General features: G+C 39.1%; 1 protein-coding gene across 2 annotated transcripts in view; it reads right to left on the bottom strand.

The window, feature by feature from the left end:
* Positions 1-455: 455 nt before the first annotated feature.
* Positions 456-21671, bottom strand: part of CREB5 (cAMP responsive element binding protein 5) — a 385106-nt gene continuing 363890 nt past the window's right edge. For both annotated transcript variants that reach the window (XM_004676810.2, XM_004676811.2), the window contains 4 exons: positions 15709-16032; positions 11806-12033; positions 3394-3502; positions 456-2500 (listed from right to left, as the gene is read on the bottom strand). In XM_004676810.2, coding sequence (XP_004676867.1) covers positions 2337-2500; positions 3394-3502; positions 11806-12033; positions 15709-16032 — 825 coding nt within the window. In that variant the 3' untranslated portion in view covers positions 456-2336. The remainder of the gene's footprint in view (positions 2501-3393; positions 3503-11805; positions 12034-15708; positions 16033-21671) is intronic.

Genomic DNA, 21671 nt, shown 5'->3' with positions numbered 1-21671 from the left:
AATCAAGAGGAGGATCAGAAGTAAACCATCATTTTAGTGATAGCCTACTCCCTGGACATTCTGATATTATCAGTGGATTTTTAAAAAATCCTTATCACTAAGTGCTATGCATGCAGTAAAAAAGAAATTTTTTTATTTGAAACAAAACAAAAATAAAATTAAGAAATAAAAATATTCTGGATTCCAACCAAACAAACATTTCAAAGAGCTCTTTCTTTCCCTGTCTGTAGAGGGACACATGGATAGTCCTAAGAAGGAATTTTGAAAAATTAGATTTTATTTCAAAATAGAGATGATGCTAATGTCTTTTTTTTAGCACAGTCTTAAACATTTCTTAGGAAGACAGGTTAAAACAGCTGTTATGGCTAGGATTAAAAAAAAAAAAAACAAACCACGAATTGCATATTAAAAATACTTAAAAATGATGTTTGCCTAAAATATAATAGAAAACCCTTTTTACTTGATTTTTTCTCTTTTCTTTTGCTTTGTTTGATCTTTACAGCATATATCCTAGTCATGAGTTTCACTGTTGAACACTCAAAACCTTCTTTTGAAAGTACTGCATAGGTGGAAAAATTGTTGATAAATATTGATTTACAAAGTAAGTTATCAGATAGAAATCTAATAACAAAACTCAGGCTTCATGACCATATTTTCTTTTTTTTCTCCAAAATAGATTCTTTTACTATTGTGAGAGGGAAAACAACAACAACAACAACAACACACACACACACATCTTTCCCTTTTTGAATTTTTATAAAAGCCACACTTTTGTAAAATACTATTCTTTTAAATCTCCTGAAGATGCACACACACAGACACGCACACTTAGGAGGTCAGGCATTCGAATGGAGATGAAAACACCAGCACCTGTCTAGAATGTGAGTGGAAATCGTGCTCCTGGTATTGTGAGATGCAATATTCAAACATTAGCACAGTAGGATGGCTTGTTTCAAGGAGGCACAACTGTGGTTCAGGACTCTGCTTTTTTCAATGGGCAAGTCCATGTCAGTTGTTGAAAATATAAATCAGAGTTGTTCAGCAGAGTGGGGTAGCCATATCCATGGGGTTTGTTCAGCAGCCAGAGTACTTTAACTGTTGTGGGAGAGCTAAAAAGCAAACCTATGGAAACATTAGATTTTCTTTCTCTCTTTGTTCCTCAAGTCTGCTTTCACCCACCAGAACAGCAAAGCCAGTTCCATAGGCTTAAAAAAAAAAATACCAGTAAATCTTAGGCTATTAGCAGCTGATGATTGAACAACGTAATCTGTGTAGTGAATAGAGCCCTTCTGAATTATTATAGAGTACATGGATTTTCAACATTACAGACAAGCCATATAAAACCAGTTGTAATTTGAGGGTGTGACGTTAGAGCCCCCCAATAATAATTTGGGCTTTCACAATTGAGGCTTACAAAGCTCTCTTTCCTAGTGTCCCTGTAGCTGGCATTCAACAGCGCTTCACCTATGTCTAAGCCACCTTTTATTTGCTCTGATATTAAAAACATTAAATCAGGCACATTAAGCTTCTCCTGGTTACTATTTTATAAAAAGCAAGCATTGAATGAACTCCAGCTGTTGGTCACAGGCAAGGGAAGCAATGGCTAGGTCTGCATTTTTGAGGTTTGCTTTTTTTTTCTCACTAAACATTATTTTCTTCTTGACATGCAATGCTAATGGGGGAAAACAAAACAAAGGAAAGGTCTACTGAAGAGTAAACAGTGAGTCCAAGACAAAGAAGAAATGGAGAGGAAAGCTGGATGAGAAGGTGGTCTTAGAGGAGGAGGAGAGGTGGCGAGATGTTTGGTGGTTCTATTTGGACATGAGTGGATCTTACACTATTTTATAAGGAGAGGGGGTAAGGCTCTGCATTTATCTGGGATTCTGGTGACATCACAGCACACACTCAACATGTGTTAGGATGCCTACAATTTCTCACCCCGTTACCTCGGATCTGTTTACTTGACATCTAGGTATGCCTCATTTTGGCTATAAGCTGCGGTTTAACAATGTTTCAGGCAAAGGGTTGGACTGATAAGAATGAAACCATGACTATATACAGAAAGTTCAGTTTATAAACAAGTAAGTGGTACCAGAAAATTGGAGAAAAGCACCAAAGCATTTCCCAAGCTGATAGCTATTAATTGCATAACTCCCTTTTTTCTTATATAACCAAGTATAAAAGACAACATTTCCATAATAACTATAAAAATGAAAGCCAGTCTTTGAAGGGCTGAGGAGTCTTCCAGATCTGAGTTAATTCTAAAAATGCCCTTACAAGAAAGGACGCATGGTACGCGACTGCTCTTCTTGGAGGCAATGTCTGACCCGTGGATTTTAAAGAATTGGATTCAGGTCTGTTCTGTGGGTGGTAAGCTGACTGAGGGTGGAGCTTCCTACCACCTCGCTGACTGCCGAGGAAGTAGTGATGGTGTTATGCTGGATGACTTGCTGCTGAGAGCAAGCAGGGACGGGGCTTGCAGGTGGGCTACTCTCTGGACCTAGGGAAAAAAGCACACACACACACCAATATAGCTTTCTTGGGTGGACATGTGGACCACTCAGAAAAATATTCCTAGACATTGACTAAAAATAGTAAATTTCCTCCTAGAGGTTAATTTTAAAATGTTTTAAACTGTTGTCACAGAGCTATGCCTTCCCGGTTTATAGCTACAAGCAAAGCCATGCTTTCTATATCAGTAAAATGATTTGATGTGCTGGAGTCTTGGTATGTGAATGTCCCCAACTTGTATTTTCAAATAGCCATCCATATATCAAATGTGGAAAAATACTCACATGTGGTGGGAGAATCTGGGTTGCTCAATCTAAAAAATTATTTGAAAATAAATTGACCTTCAGCCATGAATCTCAGTTCCTCCCACCATCCCCTACTCAACTAGCATTTAATCTGTTGACATTTTGGCTACAGAAATGGGAATCTACAAAAAGGATCTACTTTACACACTGGTAAAACAAGACAATGTCCCATGAATCACATGCAGCATAATAACGAAGTACTGGATGGGGATGGGAGTTGCCAGTATCTGTTGCAAGCCCATGGAGTTCTTTAGAAGACTGCTACCCCCTGGTAATTGGGTTCCAGCAGTCCATTTTTTACTGGCTTCAGAATTGGAATTTGGCAGCATTTTACAATGTGGAATTCCAAGGTAAGACCAGCTAGAAACTTATCAGGAGGTGGTGGTGGGGATGGTAGTGGGCAGGGGTCAGAAAGGAAGGATACCTCCTAGTGCAACAGTCTGGCAGTCACTCAAGAATACTATTATGAGAGCTGCGTAGGTGTGCAATCTGTATTTTATGTCTGCCCTTTCAATAAAATCCAATGTAAAATTAGTAGCAATTTAGGAGCTAAAAAAGCAAAAGGTCAGTGACTTACTTAGATATCCTTGTGATTCTTTCTGCATGGCTGTTATTGGACAGTCTTTATGTGTTAACAACAATTGTTTCAGCTGTGCCACCTCATTTTTCAACATAGACACTTCATTCTGGAAAAAGACATATCAAAGTTATGTTGAGAAGATCAACCCACAGACACAGGCACTTTGAACAATGACATGAACAAACTTTCTTTTTGTATTATGTCTGAATGATACTAAGAATATTAATCAGGTTCACTTGAACATTTGTAACAGGCTCTCAGTTTGGCCCTCACATTTACCAGGGGCTTTCTACAGAGACCAGATTTTAACTCAAGAGCTGAATCCTACTAAAAGCCCAGATCACACCCTTAAGTTGAACTGTAGAGGCCCTCTCTGGTAGGGCAACAGGTTAGGACACAGCACTGTAAGCTAGTGGCAGCCGCTTCAGTGTGAGTTTGATCCCTGCTCATGGAGGTGATCCACATGGCATGGCAGATCTCTCCTGACCTGCCTGCTGCTCTCCTCAGCAGTGTACTTCATCAGTCTGCCTGTTCTTTTCTCCATTCTGTCTCTGATGAATCCTCTCACTGCCCCTGCACCTCTGGCCTGTACCCCAGTTCTGTATGAAGAAATAAATCTTTTGAGAAAAAAAAAAGTTGAGCTGGGTTACTGGGATAGGAACCCCACTCTGCAGTTACTGCTTCCAGACAGATTTCATAACCTATGAACCTTGTTCATGAGGATAAAACTAGTGCTAAGATATATGGCTGTTGTGAGGATTAAGTGAAAAACTCTCAGACCAATGCCTAACATATACTAAGTGCTCAATAAATGTAGCTATCATGGTGATCACCTGCAAACTGTCTTACAAGCTCAGTTGACATTCAGTACGAAGAGAAGGTGACTTATGCAAGGTATTTGGATTGGGAAGACTTGTGTGGTAGGATTAGCAACTTCTAACTGAAATGACTGGTTTAACATCAGATTTTCCCCAAACAAGTGCCAAGTGAGCTATAAGTCAGCAGAGCACTTTTTTCTGCAAGGTGTCCACTTAGCAGGAGGCATGGAAACCTGTGGAGCAATTATTATCCTCTACAGGTGGGATAAGTCGATCAGGGAGACAAAGGACAATGAAGTTTAGGGTGGAATGAATTAATTTGACTGGTTCACTAATTAGTCAGGCTAAGTTCAGTTTATAAACTCTTTCTTCCCCAATATCAAGAGCTTATGTTTTCCTATTGACTTAAGAATTAATGCCCTCAACCTCCACTTTCTGTACAATTCACAAATACAGGTTCACAGTTTTGTGAAATAATGTACTTGACACCCTTGCTTACCAGTGTAAATGTAGACTAGATGGTTGGGTTCAAATGCTTCCACTTGATAAAAGTAAACTGTAAACCTAGAACTATCTCAAATAAGCCAACTTGCAGTTGTTTGAAATACATTCCTCCTCTGGTTAGTGTTCATTTGTGGCTGCCAGGCATTATATTCCACAAGTTGGAGGCTTAAACAGCGTGCATATAGAAAAGGACATTTTAAAACTGCTGTCACTAAGTGCAGCTACACTTTCTATATGAACTTGGCCTTTCAGGCATGTATGTATCACCTAGGAAAGTAAGTTTGGGATTCTAGGAGTTATTTAAAAAAATTTTTTTTTTTGGAAACCTGTTTCACAGAATACTTCTCATTTCCAAATTCATTTGTAAAATACATTATAAGGAACCACATGTTGAGTTACATACAAAATAATTAAAATCTCATCTGCAAAATGTTTTCTTTTTCCTCCAGATGAAATAAACTACAAAATAAAAATGCCTACCTGAGATATTAGCATTAATGATGACTAAATCACTTAATTACAAAGGAAAATTGTGCTTAAATATGAGAGCCTTCAGGAAAGAGCATCACATCTCCTGCCTTCAAATAAGTGTGATCAATAAGGGACTCTGTCAAAGCTAAAGTAATCTTTGTTAATCAAGGACAATTGGACAACTTTATTTATAGGATAATTTATTTAGCAATAAACACTCTTTCCTCTTTGACTTTATGCCCACTTAAGCTCAGATAGCCTCCCTTGTTTTCCCCAGCTCGCTAGCTGTTTAAAATAACATGATTAAAACAAAGTCACTATTAGACCATGATATAAAAGGCAATATCCAGTTAAAAGCAAAACAAACAAAAACAAACCAAAAAGGTAGAAAAATAAAACTAAGATGTGTAAATTTTTTTGTCCTCAGGATGATATGTCACATTATCATTTGATCTGCATTTGGAATATAGAAATGACACCTTTCCTTTCCGAAGTCATAACTGTGCAGCACCAGCCACCTAAAGAGTCTGTAGAAACCGCAGAAAATGGGCCTTAAAAAAATGCATCTAGGAAATAAACAAGGAAATTTTTTCAAACAAAGTTACATTTTTTTCTACTTCTGGGGGCCACCTTGGAGAAGCTGCTTTTAATCTGCATTTCTTGTCGCACTTGGTCTTGAAACAAACACTCTTTTCTAGGCAGTGCTTGACTCCCAGGCACAAAAGAGTCACTGCTCCTTCCTTAAGAAACACTTGGAATATATTCTCTAGGTTTCTTTTTTTCTTTCTTTCTTTTTTAAGATTTTATTTATTTATGCATACAGAACTGGGTTGCAGGCCAGAGGTACAGGGGTGGTGAGAGGATTTACCAGAGAGAGTGGGGAGCAGAATAGGCAGATTGACACAACTGAGGGGAGTAAGGGGCGGGGGGTGGTTAGTAGAAGTCTGCCAGGACATGTGGATCACCCCTGGGGCTGGGGATTGAACTCATGGAACTCACACTGAAGCGGCTGCAGCTCTTCAGTACTGCGCTTTAACCCATTGTGCCACCAGGGAGAGCCTTCTCTGGGTTTCTACAGGAGCTGCCTATAATACTTGGCATACCCCCAAATCATTTCATAATAAACGTAATGCTTAAATGAGAGGCCAAAATAAAATAGCATCAATAATCATGATGTGTGTGGTGTGGTGCTAGAACAAAAGCTTGACACAAAGTGGTATCAGTGGCCACTGTGGATAGCAAAGTGTTTTCTTAACATACCAGTTTAGAACTGATGCTCTGAGTCTTGGAAAATAAAAAATTTTAAACCTATCCACCTTTTCTATGTCGAAACTATGTTCTTCCCAGGGGTGTTCCACTTCTCACCAGACTGACCTGGTACTGGCAAGGTCTCACAGAGGTGTGGTATATACATACAATGGAATATTACTCAGCAATCAAAAAGATAAATGCAGGCCATCTGCAGTAATAGGATGGAGCTGGAAAGTATTATACTCAGTGAAATAAGCCAGAAGGAGAAAGAAAAATATCAAATAGTTTCACTTATAGATGGAACACAGGAAAACTGAACAAGTGGTCAGGAAAAAAGACAAAACTTGCAAGCTGACTGTACACTTGAGGTAAACAACAAGGGACTATGGTGATGGTTCACAGATTATATTGTGGTGGGAGAAATATGGGGCTACACAATGATGACAGAACATGAATAAAAAGTAAATTTAAAAAAATTTAGAAGCTATGACAACAGACCATCATTATAAAGCAATTGTGAATATGGACACACTTCTTAATGTGCTAATAATTATATAATTTAGCTAAGTTATGATTGAAAAATTAGTGCCATAGGGGAAAACAATCAACCTCTTGTTTAAATCATATATACATAACTATAATGCAGATAAGGATGAAACAGAAGTAAAGTACTTCTCTGAGGAAGGACTCAATCTTAATTTTTATGCATTAATTAACATTTTTGGAATTTTCAAAGATGCTTATATTTACACAGGGAGCCAGTTCTATGCTACCAAATCTTTTCAAAGTAGAATCCAAAGTCATGTGTATCATTTCCATTTTAGCACAATATTTGTGATTCATACTGTTGAGAGAGCCTAGAGAGCCTTCATCAGGTCCCATAAGGGAGCCTTTGGCTTAAGAAAGGTTAAGAATCTGCCCAAGAGAAACTGGAGCGAATCGGCATGCAATGTACATACATAATCATTTTAAAGATTCCATATTGATAAGCTGATTGATGTAGGAAACACACACACAAACACAAAACTGTATTTTCATTATAAATCCTTTTCAAGGTAACCTAAGTAGAATCATTTTGGAAGAGAACAACCAGATAGCAAATGTTTCAAAATGAAAGAAATCAAATGTGGCCTGCAGTTCTAATAGGGAAATAAATCCCAGGACTTTTAGGGGCATTTTCTTACTCTGAATTACCTTATTTTATGAATTGAAGCAAATTACAATTTTTTAAACTCCCTTGGGTATGTTATAATAATAATTCTAGGCCTTCATATAAAAGCACTTTAATTGATTCTCTTGCTGGATCAGCCCTTAGTCTTTTTGTTTTTCCAAACTAGTTTGGGTTTGCTACTCTGAAGTAGTTAGCCATTTCAATAGGGACTGTAAGAGGGTAGATATAGTTATATAGATCTGTTTCTAAGCTCACAAGTTTTCCTTGGGCTGAGGCAGCACCTCTGTAGAGACATTCAATACTACAATAACATACTTTAAACAAACAGTCCAAGAAGTCCCTAATAGCTACATTTGCAGTTTTTGGCTTTGGAGATGTCATTTTGTTATATGATAAACCTAGAATGCTTTTTGATGTAAGCAGCAGTCTCTGCCAAAAAAATAATTATCAAAATGGGCCCTACAATATAAGAGTCCCTCCCCCACTATACACACTTTCGTGCATGTGTGTAGATTAGTTGAAGCCAGGTTTGGTTCATTCTAAAACAAAGAACTTTCAATTTGTCAAACAACAGTTCCCATCTGGCTTTTTCTCTTGCCAAGTCCCAAACCTGGCCTCGCGTGTCTAAAATTTCAGCAGCGACTTAGGCCATGTGTCTTTGCACTCAAAAAGAAAAGCAATTATTTCTGTGAGTGACCAGATGATTTCCATAGCATCTATTGAACACAAATGATCCACTGAGCACTACATCAGATGTAGATGGATTTAGGGCTTTCTTAGCCACTCTTATCAGAAAAATAACATGAATCCCTTCAACCTAGAAACTTTGAGAATGAACGATCACAGAACATGGGTTCAGACAAAGGAATTGTGTGGGTCCTCATTCTTCTTGTGGATTGTGCGAATTTGGGGAAGATGCCTCATGTCCTCGAGTCTCAGTTTCTTTCTGTGTAAAAATTCAAATTGGATGATTTTTCATATTTCCCTTAATTCCTATACCTGTGTTGACCTCTTGGGTAGAGATTTGTTGTGAGACGAGGAAATGAAGTCTGGGAGTTTGATTTTGTTTTCTTAGGTCTGGTTTTTCCAATCTGAAACTCTACAGCCTAGCTAGAAGGGTCTATGTTGGAAAACAACTCAAAAGTGGCAGCTGGCCATGCAGACCTTGGATATTCCGTTTGGCTGGACTTTGTTTGCTTAGCACCTTCCATTTCTGTTGACTTAAATTTGGCTCACTGGGCCAGCCTCAAGAGAGACACCTTTTTCTTTTGACAAGGGTCCAGTGAGAGGGAAAGGGTCATTCAGAGGTAGCAGAATCAGAGGTAACACCTATTCAGTATCACCAGGTATGAAGCGAAGTGCTGAGCATCACAGAGCACACCGAGTGTTTGTGGCTTCTGTCCTGCTGAAGCCAAGCAGTATTTGGAAAATATTAACAATTCAGTCTTTTCAGAAACTGTTCCTCCCTTGGGCACTACTTTATCAACAAAAAATTCATGGTACCTGTTGCATGGCTCCTAAGAATTATTTGAGGGTTTCAGGAGCAAGGATTCTGTTATTTCTCTACCTTAGCCATTTTGGCTCTACAGTGAAAATTAGCAAAGTAAGATTGAGTAAAAGACAAATTTACCTTCAATATTTTGCAAAAGTGGTAATAAGTAAGCCTAGTTTTTATTACATGATGAGCCCTGACATGCAGATGACCTCAAAGTCAGTGGCATCTTTGCTTTTGCTGGCTCTTTGCAATGACCCCCCCCTCTATTTCTATTTCTTAGGACCATGGTCAATATTCTCAAGTAGTTCTGCAAGGACTCATTTTAGTTAAAACTGATTTTACAATTTGTTGACATTGGATGTGTGTCAGCTGGCCTTCCATAGCTCCTTCATCTAAGGCAGTGCTCCTGAACCAGGGGTGATTTTGTCCCCAGGGACCTTGGTTGGAGACTTTTCAACCTAGAGACAACTTCAGCTGTCACAAATGAGGTGTAGGCTAATGACACTGTTGACATTGAGTGGGTAGAGGTCAAGGCTAGTACTCAGTAGTTTGCAATGCACAGGACACCCAAAAGATTGTTGAGCCCCGAAGTCAATAGTGCCAGGATTGAGAAAACTGCACATTTTCAAGTTTGTCTTGTAGACCTCAGATTTGGTAGTATGTTCCAGGACTTCCCATACTTTGTGCATTACAGATCTACTACTATAATATTTGCCAGATCCACCTACACCAGAATTTATATTTACTTAACCTATTTGTACAAATGAGCTCATTTTTAATCATTTAGTCTCATCCTTACCACTAATATCTATGAAACTAAAGGTTTGATGTCTAATTGCAGTTTTCAACACCCATTAAAAAAAAGAGAGAATTATGGATATTCAAAGCACTTATCTATGTTTTATGTAGAAGTTTCTTACATACTACTGTCCCTGCCAGGTTCTAGAATGACAGACTTTTGAGTTGGCATGTTGTTGATGTGCTGAGCAAGTCATTCCCTGGTGGCTTGATTTGCTCAGTTGCTTCCTTGCCACTTGGTCAGTAAGCCAGTTCTTGGACACTCCAAGAAGAGAGCTCCCCTGTTCCTCAACAAACACACATGGAGTGTGGGCAAGAAGCTAATCATGCCAGACATGCATTAGAAATGGGGGTAGGGGGCAGGTGGTGGGGCAGAGGGTAATGAGACTGCTCCCACCTTCCTCAAGGATGTATGCTAATGGGAGGCATGTTTTATTATTTCCTCCATATCTTATGTTCCCAGTTTTTTCTATGTGTATCACAAAATGTGGTCCTTTTAGAGGAAAAAGTGTACTTCTTTAAATTATAAAGCTCAGCTCATGTATACCCCAAACATTCCTTTGAAATATTTAACTTAAACACTGTGTGCCCAAAGGCTATTACCACTGAATGGAATTGAACATGCACAGACAGATCTGGTGGTGGGTGGGGTTGGGGTTGGGGGTGGGGCTGCACTTTAATTGTTCCTTTTTAGGGATTTGCAGGTAGGGGAAGGGGATGGTTGTCTATGAAATATGACGAAGCAGATCCTACCACTTGGGGCAATCTTCCCTTCTGACCCTCCATTTTTTTTTTAAACAAAATAATATAATAGTTTATTTTTACATAATTTTGTGCCTTTTTCTATCTCAGTTGTAATCCCCATGGCTTCCTATCACCAAATCACCCGTTTGCCATCACCATAGTCCAGTGTACTCCCCCCTCCACCCCCACCGTTTTGGATCCCCTTCCCCATTCCACCCCCATAAAATGTCTCTGGTATATAGTTGTTCATTATTATTATTATTTTCTCGCCTGCTGACCCTCCATTTTTTAACCATTCTCTCTGTTCTGGGGAGCTCTTGCCTATAACCCACACACTTACTGCTATCACTGTTCATCACAGATCCATCTAGTTGCTTTTTGTCCACTGACTGGTGAGTAGTGGATTTCTTTTTGTGTTATAACAAATGGCTTCAACTGCATCATTTTATGGTGTGAAGTCTGTAGAGGCCACAAGACTGGCCTTTCCTCCCCTTTTCTCACTCCCAGAAACGACCTTGTTATAAAATGTTCCTACTGAATCACCTATAAAAAACATAAGTCTTGATGCAAGATTCAAATCTTGTCGATTTTGGAAAATTAGATGGAAGCATGTCTTTTCTCAAGAGCAAAAATCACAATCAAAAATCTTTTCTCCACTAAACAAATAATAGAAAATCCAGTGTAAGTCATAATGGCCCCCTCACCTGGTGAGTATAAAGAACTGCCCTTTAATTAAAGATAAATTATGTGCCAAGCACTGTGCAAATTGTTTTGTAGACATTAGTTCACTTATTCCTCCTAATAACTCTGTGTGGTTATTGCTCCCATTTTATAGATGAGGAAACAGAGCAGAAGGCATTAAACACAGAAGTAATTGCTGAGCCAAGGTTTGAACCTCTGAACAAAGCCTATGCTCCCAGCCCTGAGACTTAGTTGGCAGGTTTTCCCTCCTCAGAGCTGTGTAGACAGATTGAACACTGAAAGGTTTGTTTTGTTTGTAAATGTCCTGGCAGTAGCCAAGCTCGAGGAGGCCTGCAGTTGCCCTGGGGGCTATACGGTAGGGTATTAAGGCCTAGGTCAACAAGTGTTTGCTTGGCAGGAAATGCCAGCTGTACACAGGGCCTTTGAGTCCCCAGGAAAGAGACAGTGGCCTGCACCTGAAGTTGCATGTTTGTCTGGGTGAGTTCTTCTGCTTTCTTTTCCAGTGACATCACCCAGACCTTCCTCTTCTGTCTGCAGCGAGTGGCAGCTGCCCGGTTCCGTTCCAGAAATTTTCTCCGCCTCTCATCGGGATCCTCATCCACCACCCTCCGCCGACGCCCCCCTGTGGGCTGGGGTGGCTGTATTGTCTGGGTTGGCTGCATCTGTTGTGTGGCTGGTGAAACCTGCTGTGAATGAGAAGGAATGGTGAGCCTAGAAGGAAGAAACCTCGGCGGGTGGGGAAACCCAACATGGGACATCAATTGCCCTAGAGTGCTTATCAAACTTGTTTTCTAAGAAAGAAGTAAACAGTGAAATCACACTCACTCCTGGAAAGAAAAGGCGGCACTGAGCTATATTCTATGATATTTTGGCAGGATATAGAAGCGATTTGTGAAATGAATCATTCACTTTTTCACCCTTCAGATGTATTGAGGTGCATTTAAAAACTGATCTGCCAATGGCAGGCGATAGGTGAAATAAGACAGGTCAGGATTATTGTCACAATATTGATGAGGCCGAAATTTCCTGGGTGGGTTGTGAGAAGCCTTCCTTCTCAGGGATTCAAAGTTTGTTCCTGAACACACTGGGGGACATCCTGCCAAAGCCTCCTGAGAGATCAGAAAGGGACAGCCTATTTTCACTGTGTCATTCTTCTTAGCACAGAAGATGGAGTGGACCTGCAAATTCCAGATGTGTCTACCTACTCCTCAGAGCTCTGTGCTGGGGAAGGATGGTGGGGCATCCTCGTAAACACACACTATAAGGAAATCCTAGGAGTGGCAAAGCACTTTATTAAAATGTTTTACTATGCTTATGGATTCCTTGTAAGGTCTGCTTGGGGCTCAGAACATCAAGTGTTTTGGAGACTCCCACACATACAGCTTTATTTCCCTTCATGAGGCAGACACACAGCACCTAGTCAAATTTCTACAACCAAATCTTTATGTGTCTGGACACTAATGCTTTCCCTAAAACACTGCCTGCCTTCCCCTTCTTCATTCTCAACAAGGGGTGTTTTCCCCCCTCCTATTTCTCAGTCACTCAAGCTTATGACTGTAATAGCTATAAAGTTGTTTTACAAGAGACATTTGACCTGCAGAAATAACAGGCAAAAAGTTTTAAATGAAAACCCAGCAACCTTTCTACAACATTTCAACCCTATTCTTGAAATCAATCAGAATGACTGTAATTGCACTACTAATAACTACAGGTTGCCATCAGCCAACTGATGGTAATATTTTTTAATTCGAAATTCTATCAAACCTTATATGACTAACTGTAAAAAAAATCAGCTCAGGATTGAAGTGGAAATGCATCTCAGTAATTTTATTGAAAGTAAAGACATTTTTAAAAACTGTTTATTGGAGATTCCTTTCCTCCCAATCACAGAGGGATAACAAAATTAATTGTGCAAGTATTTACCAGAGGGACTATGGAAGATGTAACCTTTGATATTGGCAAAGATTTAACACTTGTCATTTCAGATGCTAACCCCTGAGATAACTGCCACAGAGCAGAGCATTAAGAGGGAATGTGCTCATAACCTGGCTCTTTCTGCCTTTCCCATTTCTTTCTGTGAATTTGTGATTTCTTATCTCCAGCCTTCCACAGGGCTCTTTAAGGAGTCTAGGGACCTCATACTATAGCCTCTTTCCTTAACTTCAATGAGGATTTTCTTCTGATGCTCTTCTGTGCCTTCACCCTAGGAGGTAAATAATGTCATGGTTTCAAATTCAGTCCAGGTTTAGAACTTGAGATTTGGTTTGTTTAAGAGAAATTCCTGGTGACCAGGAAGTGATACCAGGACTCTGAAATCATATACTTATATGCAAGAGAATCACAAAAGTCAGGAGAAATTCAAATGCAACCCTGAGATTACAACTGGTATTCTTGGTGTTTATTGTAACTTCAGTTTTATTTTGAAAATGAAATTCTGTGGACATAGATCTACTGAAAATCATGATTTCAAAAAAATACATAATGTATTCCAAGTCACCTTAATCTCAGAGTTGGAAAGATCTAAAATATTCCTCTATTCCTACTCTTCTGATAATCACATACTTAAGCAACATGACACTATCTCAGTAATCAACCAGGTTAATACAGTATATGATCAATATTTTTGCATATTGTCTAAATGATCTTGCTCAGATTTTAACAAGAACCACTTGGATTTTTTTTTGTCTTTAATATAGGGTAAAAAAGCAATTGTTTGCACAGCTAATTACATTAGCAATTAACTAATTGCTTATACAATTGGCCACTTACTGACTTAAAATGGAGGGCAATTGGCTAATTGGTAATTACCTAATGAATAGCTTTTATAGTCAACGAACTGTTAAACTTGACTGTGAAGTAACTTGCCTACAAAGCAACCAAAACATAATAGTATCCTTTTCCTTAAAAAATATGTGCACGTGTTAATATATTTGCCTATCATTTGTAGTTAATTTCTTTTTTCTAAATTCATGTCCTACTATAGCAGATGGCTAAAAAGGTGCTTTGGAAAGCATTTTATTGCTAAATTACTTGCTAAATTTCTATTATACTGATTTAAAATTAATCATGGATAACAAGTACTGAATACAGTGCTTTTAGAGATTCTTTTCTTAATACTCAGAGAGTCTATGAGTCTTTCATTAGCCCATCTGGTAGATGGAAATACTGAGGAAAGTTAATAGAGTGACCACAATCACAGCAAGGAAGGTGGGGGGAAATTAGAGTTTTCTCACTCTGAAGTGTTGTCATCAGAGCATTTCTGAGAACTTTGGCAAAAAGTAAACTCATGTAAAGAATTAGCTTATCCACTGAATAAATTAAGAGAGTTGCTTGTGAGTGACCATATGTGAGTGCCTATTTGGGCTTGCTACGTGTTAAAAGAGAGGGCTAGAGAGAGGGTTCAAGAGCTTGAAAACTGTTTGGTGTGACATCCAGAGGCACCCATCTAGGAGACAGTGAATAAGTGTTATTTGGCGGGTCCACATTTCAGACACCGTTCTGACCCAGCTGGAACCTGGCATCGTGGGATGGGTGGAGGGGACCGATGGCGGTCATCCTGCTTGAAGCTCTAAGGGCCAGCCATGCTTCTCGACATGCCCTTTATCCACTTACTCAAGCAAATTTGGTACACGGACCCGCCTCTCTTGGCCTGGGTGACATAATGTCTGCCTGGTCCCCCAACCCTCATTCCGTTGAGTCTAAATACCGGCTTTCTTTAGCCACTCCTGGTGACTCTCCACCCCTGGGATTTGGCCTTTCTCTTGAACTGATCATCTTCAGAACTTGGCTCTCTGTCTGCTCCTCCAACGCATTTCACATTGGGTGGGATGAGTCACCTTTCTTCACCATTTCCACAGCACCTTAGGCCCTCACATTCATTACCGAGCCTCTTTGTCTGCCTAGAATTGTTACTGTTTAGATTCTTAACTTTCGTAACTCACATGATTTACCTGCCATTTTACAAGTGACCAAAATTGAATCTCTATGATGTTATAAAACACCATAGTTAGAGCCATGGTTAGAATTTACTTATTTTTCTCATTTTTTATTCACATCTTTCTTCACAAGCTAATTTCTCTCTAGCCCTACCTTTTTACTACTTTAGTAGACTTCAGTTTGTAATACAGTGCACAAATAGATTTCAGAGAACTTGAAGTTTATATCTATCCTTAGAAATGAGGCTTGAAATTTACCATCTTTATGGAAATTAAAAGCTGCCAGTCCCATGGGTAGCCATTACCTCCTAGGAAATTAACAGAGTTTCCCAGATTGCTGTCAGTGACACCCCTCCCTTCCACTCCCGATTAAGAATTTTCTCTATTAACAATAGGGGGATGGAGATCATGAAAAGGGTGTACCTGTGCTTGGTTGCCGGAGTGCAAGGGTGGGTGTGGCGAGGTCTGGTGATGTGCTGGGTGGGCATGAAGGTGGGATTGGGAGTGATGATGTGGGTGGTTCTGCTGGTGATGGGGCTGTGGGTGAGGATGGTGTGCTGGGTGCTGGTGCTGGTGTGGGTAAGGGTGATGGGCTGGCAGTGTCTGGTGCTGATGCGGGTGTGAGTGCATGTGATGGTGCGGCGTCTGGTCCTGCCGGGAGCCCATCATTTCCATCATGTGTCCCATGGTGTTCATATTCCCATTTGACATGGCAGCAGGGTGATGAGTCAAGGCAGCCTTCAACCTCTGAAACAGAAGAAAACAGGAGATGACAGCTGAGGTCATGTGCACAACAGGGGTTTTGAATAAAAACAGTTCTTATTCAGTTCTAATACTGTATGGTACAATTGTTAACATTTCAGTGGTAGCAGTTGGCATTATTAATTTCATATTTTCATATCTACTGCAGTAATAAGAGAATTGATGTTAGTCACAAATATTAATTAATCCAACTGTCAAAGCAGATGAGTGGGAGATCCATCAAGATTTGGATATTCTACTAAAAGGTATTTCCTACTGTTCAATTTGTTCATCATATTCTACTGACAGTTAAATGCAAGTTTAAACCAATTAGAACCATTCAACATGATGGTGCTATTCAATAAATGGCCTATATTATCTGCACTGTGTTGTATAAAAGGTAATGAGAAAAATACAAAACAAAAACTCTCCTTGCAAAGATTTTTTTGAATGCAAGTAACTTAAATCTTAGACTCCAGGAACAGTATTGCTATTTTAGGGCAACAAAATAGGTTAGTATCTTTAACTTCTGCAGGCAATGTTAAGGTCCTTTCATCTTGTTACCATGAGCTCTCTTGCATTCCCATCCAACAAATTTTTTCTCACACGACAACTTTCTTCTGACTTCAGAAAGGGACTAAGGAAAGTAGAAGAATATGGAGCAGTGCATTTCTTTGACTATTATTGAACAGGTATATTTCTATTGCCAGGTATCTTTCTAACTCAAAAGCATTATCTATTAACAAGCAAAGAGATATATACATAAATACACAAATAAGTGCCCTCTGAATGTAAGGTAGGGGCAGCAAACTTTTTAAATAGAGAATCAAATAATGCATTGTTTGGTCACGTGTGCCTCAGGGTCTCTGTCGCAGCTCTTTGACAACTTCTAGACTTTGTCCTTTTCATGTAAAACTAGCTGTAGACAGTATGTACATGGGATAGTGCAACTTATTTAGGAATAGGGCTTTGAGTATCATGTCCTTTTCACATCACACAAGGTGCTACTCTACTTTTTATTTATTTTTTTAATTATTAAAACTGTCAAAAATATTTCTAGGACATGAACTGTGCAAAATTAGACAGGGGGCCAAATTCAACACCTCTGTATGTCATTCCTGATTTCAAGGCACAGTTTTTCAATAGTCAGTTTAGTCTTGGTTTCTTCAAAATTGTTTTTTTTTTCTGCGCTAAGACAACTATCATTATTTCCTGAGGGGCATGATGTGCTCACTATTGCAAAATCAGTCACTCCTTGGAAATGTGTCTTCCCCAGAAGTGAGAGTCTAGTTGGCATGCTCATGTGGCTTCAGGAAGTATTTACTAAGGGACTCAAAGTTCTCTCCTGATTTGTGTTCTTATTCTATCAATGATAATGGTATTTCATCACAACAGAAAGGAAGAATTGTATTTAAATGATGATCAAAGCATTCATGGTCTGCTCTGTACTGACCTTAGGATTTGCAACTGTGTAAACTTGATAATTACTAGCCAATCAAAATCTCTTAGTTAAACAAAGAGGCTTAATTTATAAGGAAAGTGGGGTCTTTGCAGATTACATTATATCCAGTGATTATAATCATTTAACATTTCTTACACCCTGATTCAGTCCCCAGTAAGTGCACTTGCTTCCTTTTCATGGACAAAGACTACTGCAAACAGCCACTGACCTTCACCATGATAATCCTAAGGTGGGAGACTGCCTAAATCCCTGGGAAAATGGGCTAGGTGTTTTGTTTACCACTAATTAGAAAAGTGAACCAATATTCCTCATCTTCAAATCGTAAAAATGATTTAATTGTTTTTATAAAAATGCTCATTATAAAAAAGTTAAGACTGCTTGAAGGTACAATGAAGTCAGCAACAAAAGAACCAAATGTGTTTACATTTGGTGGGTAAACAGCATTCCAGACAACTCCCCACATACACATGCAAGAGGTAGAAGAACAAATGGAGTAATTTTACTACACTGGAATCCTAATAGCATGTGGTCTCAAACACTTTTATTTGAATATAACATAATCAAAAGAAGCAGAAAATTAAACAATTGCAGATATGTTTGTTTACCCCAGGAAAATTTCTATCTCCAAACTGAAAATAAAGAAAATTATGAAAAATATTATGCAGAAATCATTGTATTCTTTAAAACTGGCATGCTAGATAGTATCAATGGATTTTCTAAACCCTTCTTTATAATTTTATTATTATAAAAATATGTAGAGGCATAGAAAAAAATCAATTGCATGAAAAGTGAAATTCACGTGACTCTCCTCCTGCTCCCAGTTCCACTTCTCAAATGGAAGTCCCCGAGTTCTCAAACAGTCCCTATGCACTTATGAGAAAACATTTCTGCAGACCCCTACGAAGGTACATAGTTTTAAGTCTTCAGTTTGTTTTTTTACGGTAACAACAGATCTTGGACAGTTTTCTATATTGACAAAAAGAGCAAATCATAATGGCTGGCATGATGGAGTAGTCACCATGTGCCACTCTTCATTTCAGGCTTCAAAAGTATTGACACACCTAATCTTCAGAGCAATCCTGTAGGGCTAGAGAGAGGCTAAGCCACGTGAGCCCATGTGCTGCCTCCATAACTACTTTGAGAAAGGATGAGAAGGACCTGGAAGTCATGTTGTGCACACTTTGCAAATAAGAAAAAGGAATAAATGTATTCTGTCACTGCCTGTCATTGAAAGGGAAGAGCAGAAAGGAGAGAATGGTCTAGAGAAATTGACAAGGCCACAGCTGTGCAATCCAGCAGCAGCCTGTGTGTGTGTCACTTGGCACTCTAAGTAGAGAGCCAAAACAGTTTTTCTGAAATTTGGCAGAGGGAAGGGTGGATGGTAAGAATTTCCAGGAAGCACTATTCCACTGTGGCAGTTACTCAGGATTGAATCTGATGGCTTCCCTTGTATTTGCAAAGAAGGGTTACTTATATTATCCAAAATATAGAGAGGCCTGAAGAGGTCCACCTATCTCTCCCTGCCTCTGCTTCCTAAGCCTTGGGTATATGACACTTCTAGGTTTTCTGCTATTCAGAGGATGGAAGTCAAAGCCTTATTATGGCTTATGCACAGACATTTCTGAGTGTGGTCCTGGCTTCCCGTCGGTCCTTGTTCTTCCCAAGCAGGCCATACAGGCCATTCATGTGAAATACTTCTTGCCAAGAATGTTCCTTCCCGTTTTTCAGACATTCTATAGATCTGAGCTCCAGGTCCTCCTCAGTAAAACTCTCCCTGGTCTGATCTAACTCAACTCCTGTGGTTACCTGATCCTAGTAAAACCATATTCTTCTTTCTAAAATTCAGTTTGTAGTTAGAATTCAATGACTTTCCATTAACGTTTTCAGGCTGTATGCTCCATCAAAGAAGGAGTTTCGTTGGATATTACTCAGTTAGATTCAAGCTACTAGCAAATAGCCTGAGACATAGTGAACATCAAATTCATATTTTTGGAATACATGTACACATGAATAAATGATATTTTCTGAGGTTTATGAGGAGGATGCAGCATTTTCATCTTGGATCACTGAAGCTCATACTTGTATGAGAGAATACAGTCAATTAAGGTCAGCAAAACTGACAGCAGAAATCATGCAGAATAATGGGCTATACAAGGACCATCTGAAGAGCTCCCTGCTCTACATCCTGCTTGCCCTCCAAAAAATGTTAACAGAAGAAAGAAAACATAAATGAACCTAAGGCAGGCATGTACATTAACTTCATCTTGATACATTTTTTTTTTTCTGGAAAAAGTATCATGGAAAATTGACAAGCTGTTTAGGAGTGGGCCACAATGTTATTCCTTCAATGCTACAAACAACTTTTTCATCTTTAATTAGGAGCAAATGGGACCTGACAAATACTATGCAGTAGATCTTCATCTCTCAAATAATTAGCTTGTACTGTTAAGGGAAATGACAGAATTGCCTCAAGTCTATTCTTGCATGTTTCACGCCAAGACAATAATACCATTAAGGACTATAACATTCCATTTAACTATTTATTCATTCAACAAATATTTATTGTGTTTCTACTATGCGCCAGGCACTGAGATAGGTATATCCTTATTTGCCCACTTGCCCAAAGGAAATGGGATACAATTAAAACCAAAGCTTTTTCAAAGCCCAAGAGAGAAAAAAAGACCCATTTAGTATGGAAATGGAGACTCTCAAGCATCTCTTAGATTATCTAAGAGTGGAGTTCACTCTTCCATCACCAGCTATGCTAACTTTGAAGGAAAGTGGTGAAGACAGGTTATCATTGAGCTTCTATGTATATGCCACATTTAATATTTTCTACCTCATGTCAAAACAGCTTGAGTCACTTATCTGGGTCTGAAAGGATGCTGCTTTCCTGTACCTTGATGGCAACACAACCACACAGTATACATCATTAAAATATGCCAGATACAGATATTGGTACCCTAGTACCCCAGTGTCTCAGAGATGATAAATCACTAGTAAATGCGTCCAAGCTGTATTTTGTAGAATTTTTTTTTTTTGAAGTTTAACTGGGTCTTGTTTTAAATAACATTCTCCGCAATGCCAAGAAAAGGCAAGGGAAAGAGAGGGAAATTAATGAGCGAGTAAACATATATTTTTCAGCTGTAAAACCCAGGGCTATTACTGAGGTATAACTGTAAGAAAGAAAATATGATTCTGTTTACTTTCTAATGTCCTCTACCACATCCATTTATTTGAAAGAGCAAATCAGGAGAGACAGTAAGAAGCCTGACACAGCTGGCTGCTGTCAATAGGGTTCATTTTCATAAGGTCTGTAGATTTTACAAGCTCCTTGCCCGTGGTTCCTAATGGAGGGTCAGTCTGCTGCCTGGACCTGAGTCTTGCTAAGGAATGGGTTAGCAACCTCACTGAGCACCACAACGCAGCCCTAGCCTCTGTAATCTCCGGTTCAGCTCAGGTTCACATTGCAGCTCATATTGTGAAACCACGTACATGCTACATCATTATTGACACATGGGTGCATGTATGTGAACCTGTGTGCACACACACATTCACAACACACCCACACAACACACACACACACACCCCAGGCAATTTATCTCCCATTAACAACTCGCTTTTGCCAATTAGAAACACTTGTGGAGCTGTAAAAATATTTCTTCTCCATCCTCAGTGCAAGGTTATTGCTTATGTTTTATAGACTCTATAAGCCAAGTCGAATTAAATATTATTTGCAATTCAGTTGGGTGGGGGTGGTGATGCTTGGATCATTCTAGAAAGGTTTTAATTAAAAACAGCTGTGGAATTTAGCTCAAGAAAATAATGTGATAATAACAAAACATAGTGTTGTTGAGTTGACCACAAATAAGAGGCTGTCTATATAGAAATTAAATGAAAGTCATATTCATACAAAATAATTGCTTCATTTGCCTCCCCCAGGTGTTGCTGTAAATGGAATTTTGTGTTTCTCTCTTGCTCCCTAAACTTAGTTCCTCAGCTGAGGTGGTCAAAACAATCTTCTGTATGGTCTTCATGACCATACAGGCATGAAATTGCAGCCTTGACTGGAGCTGTGACTGCATGTTAATGCTTACAGACTTACTCTCAGTATCAAGGATTTCCGAAATTCAGTCTAAATTAGTAACAAATAACTGATATGCATATACTGAATTTCGTGACT

Source organism: Condylura cristata, unplaced genomic scaffold, assembly GCF_000260355.1.
Source record: "Condylura cristata isolate star-nosed mole 26May11 unplaced genomic scaffold, ConCri1.0 scaffold00005, whole genome shotgun sequence".
In the NCBI taxonomy this organism is placed as follows: Eukaryota; Metazoa; Chordata; class Mammalia; order Eulipotyphla; family Talpidae; genus Condylura; species Condylura cristata.
Note: the sequence above shows the minus strand (reverse complement) of the source record. Positions and strands in the feature narration are given on the sequence as shown.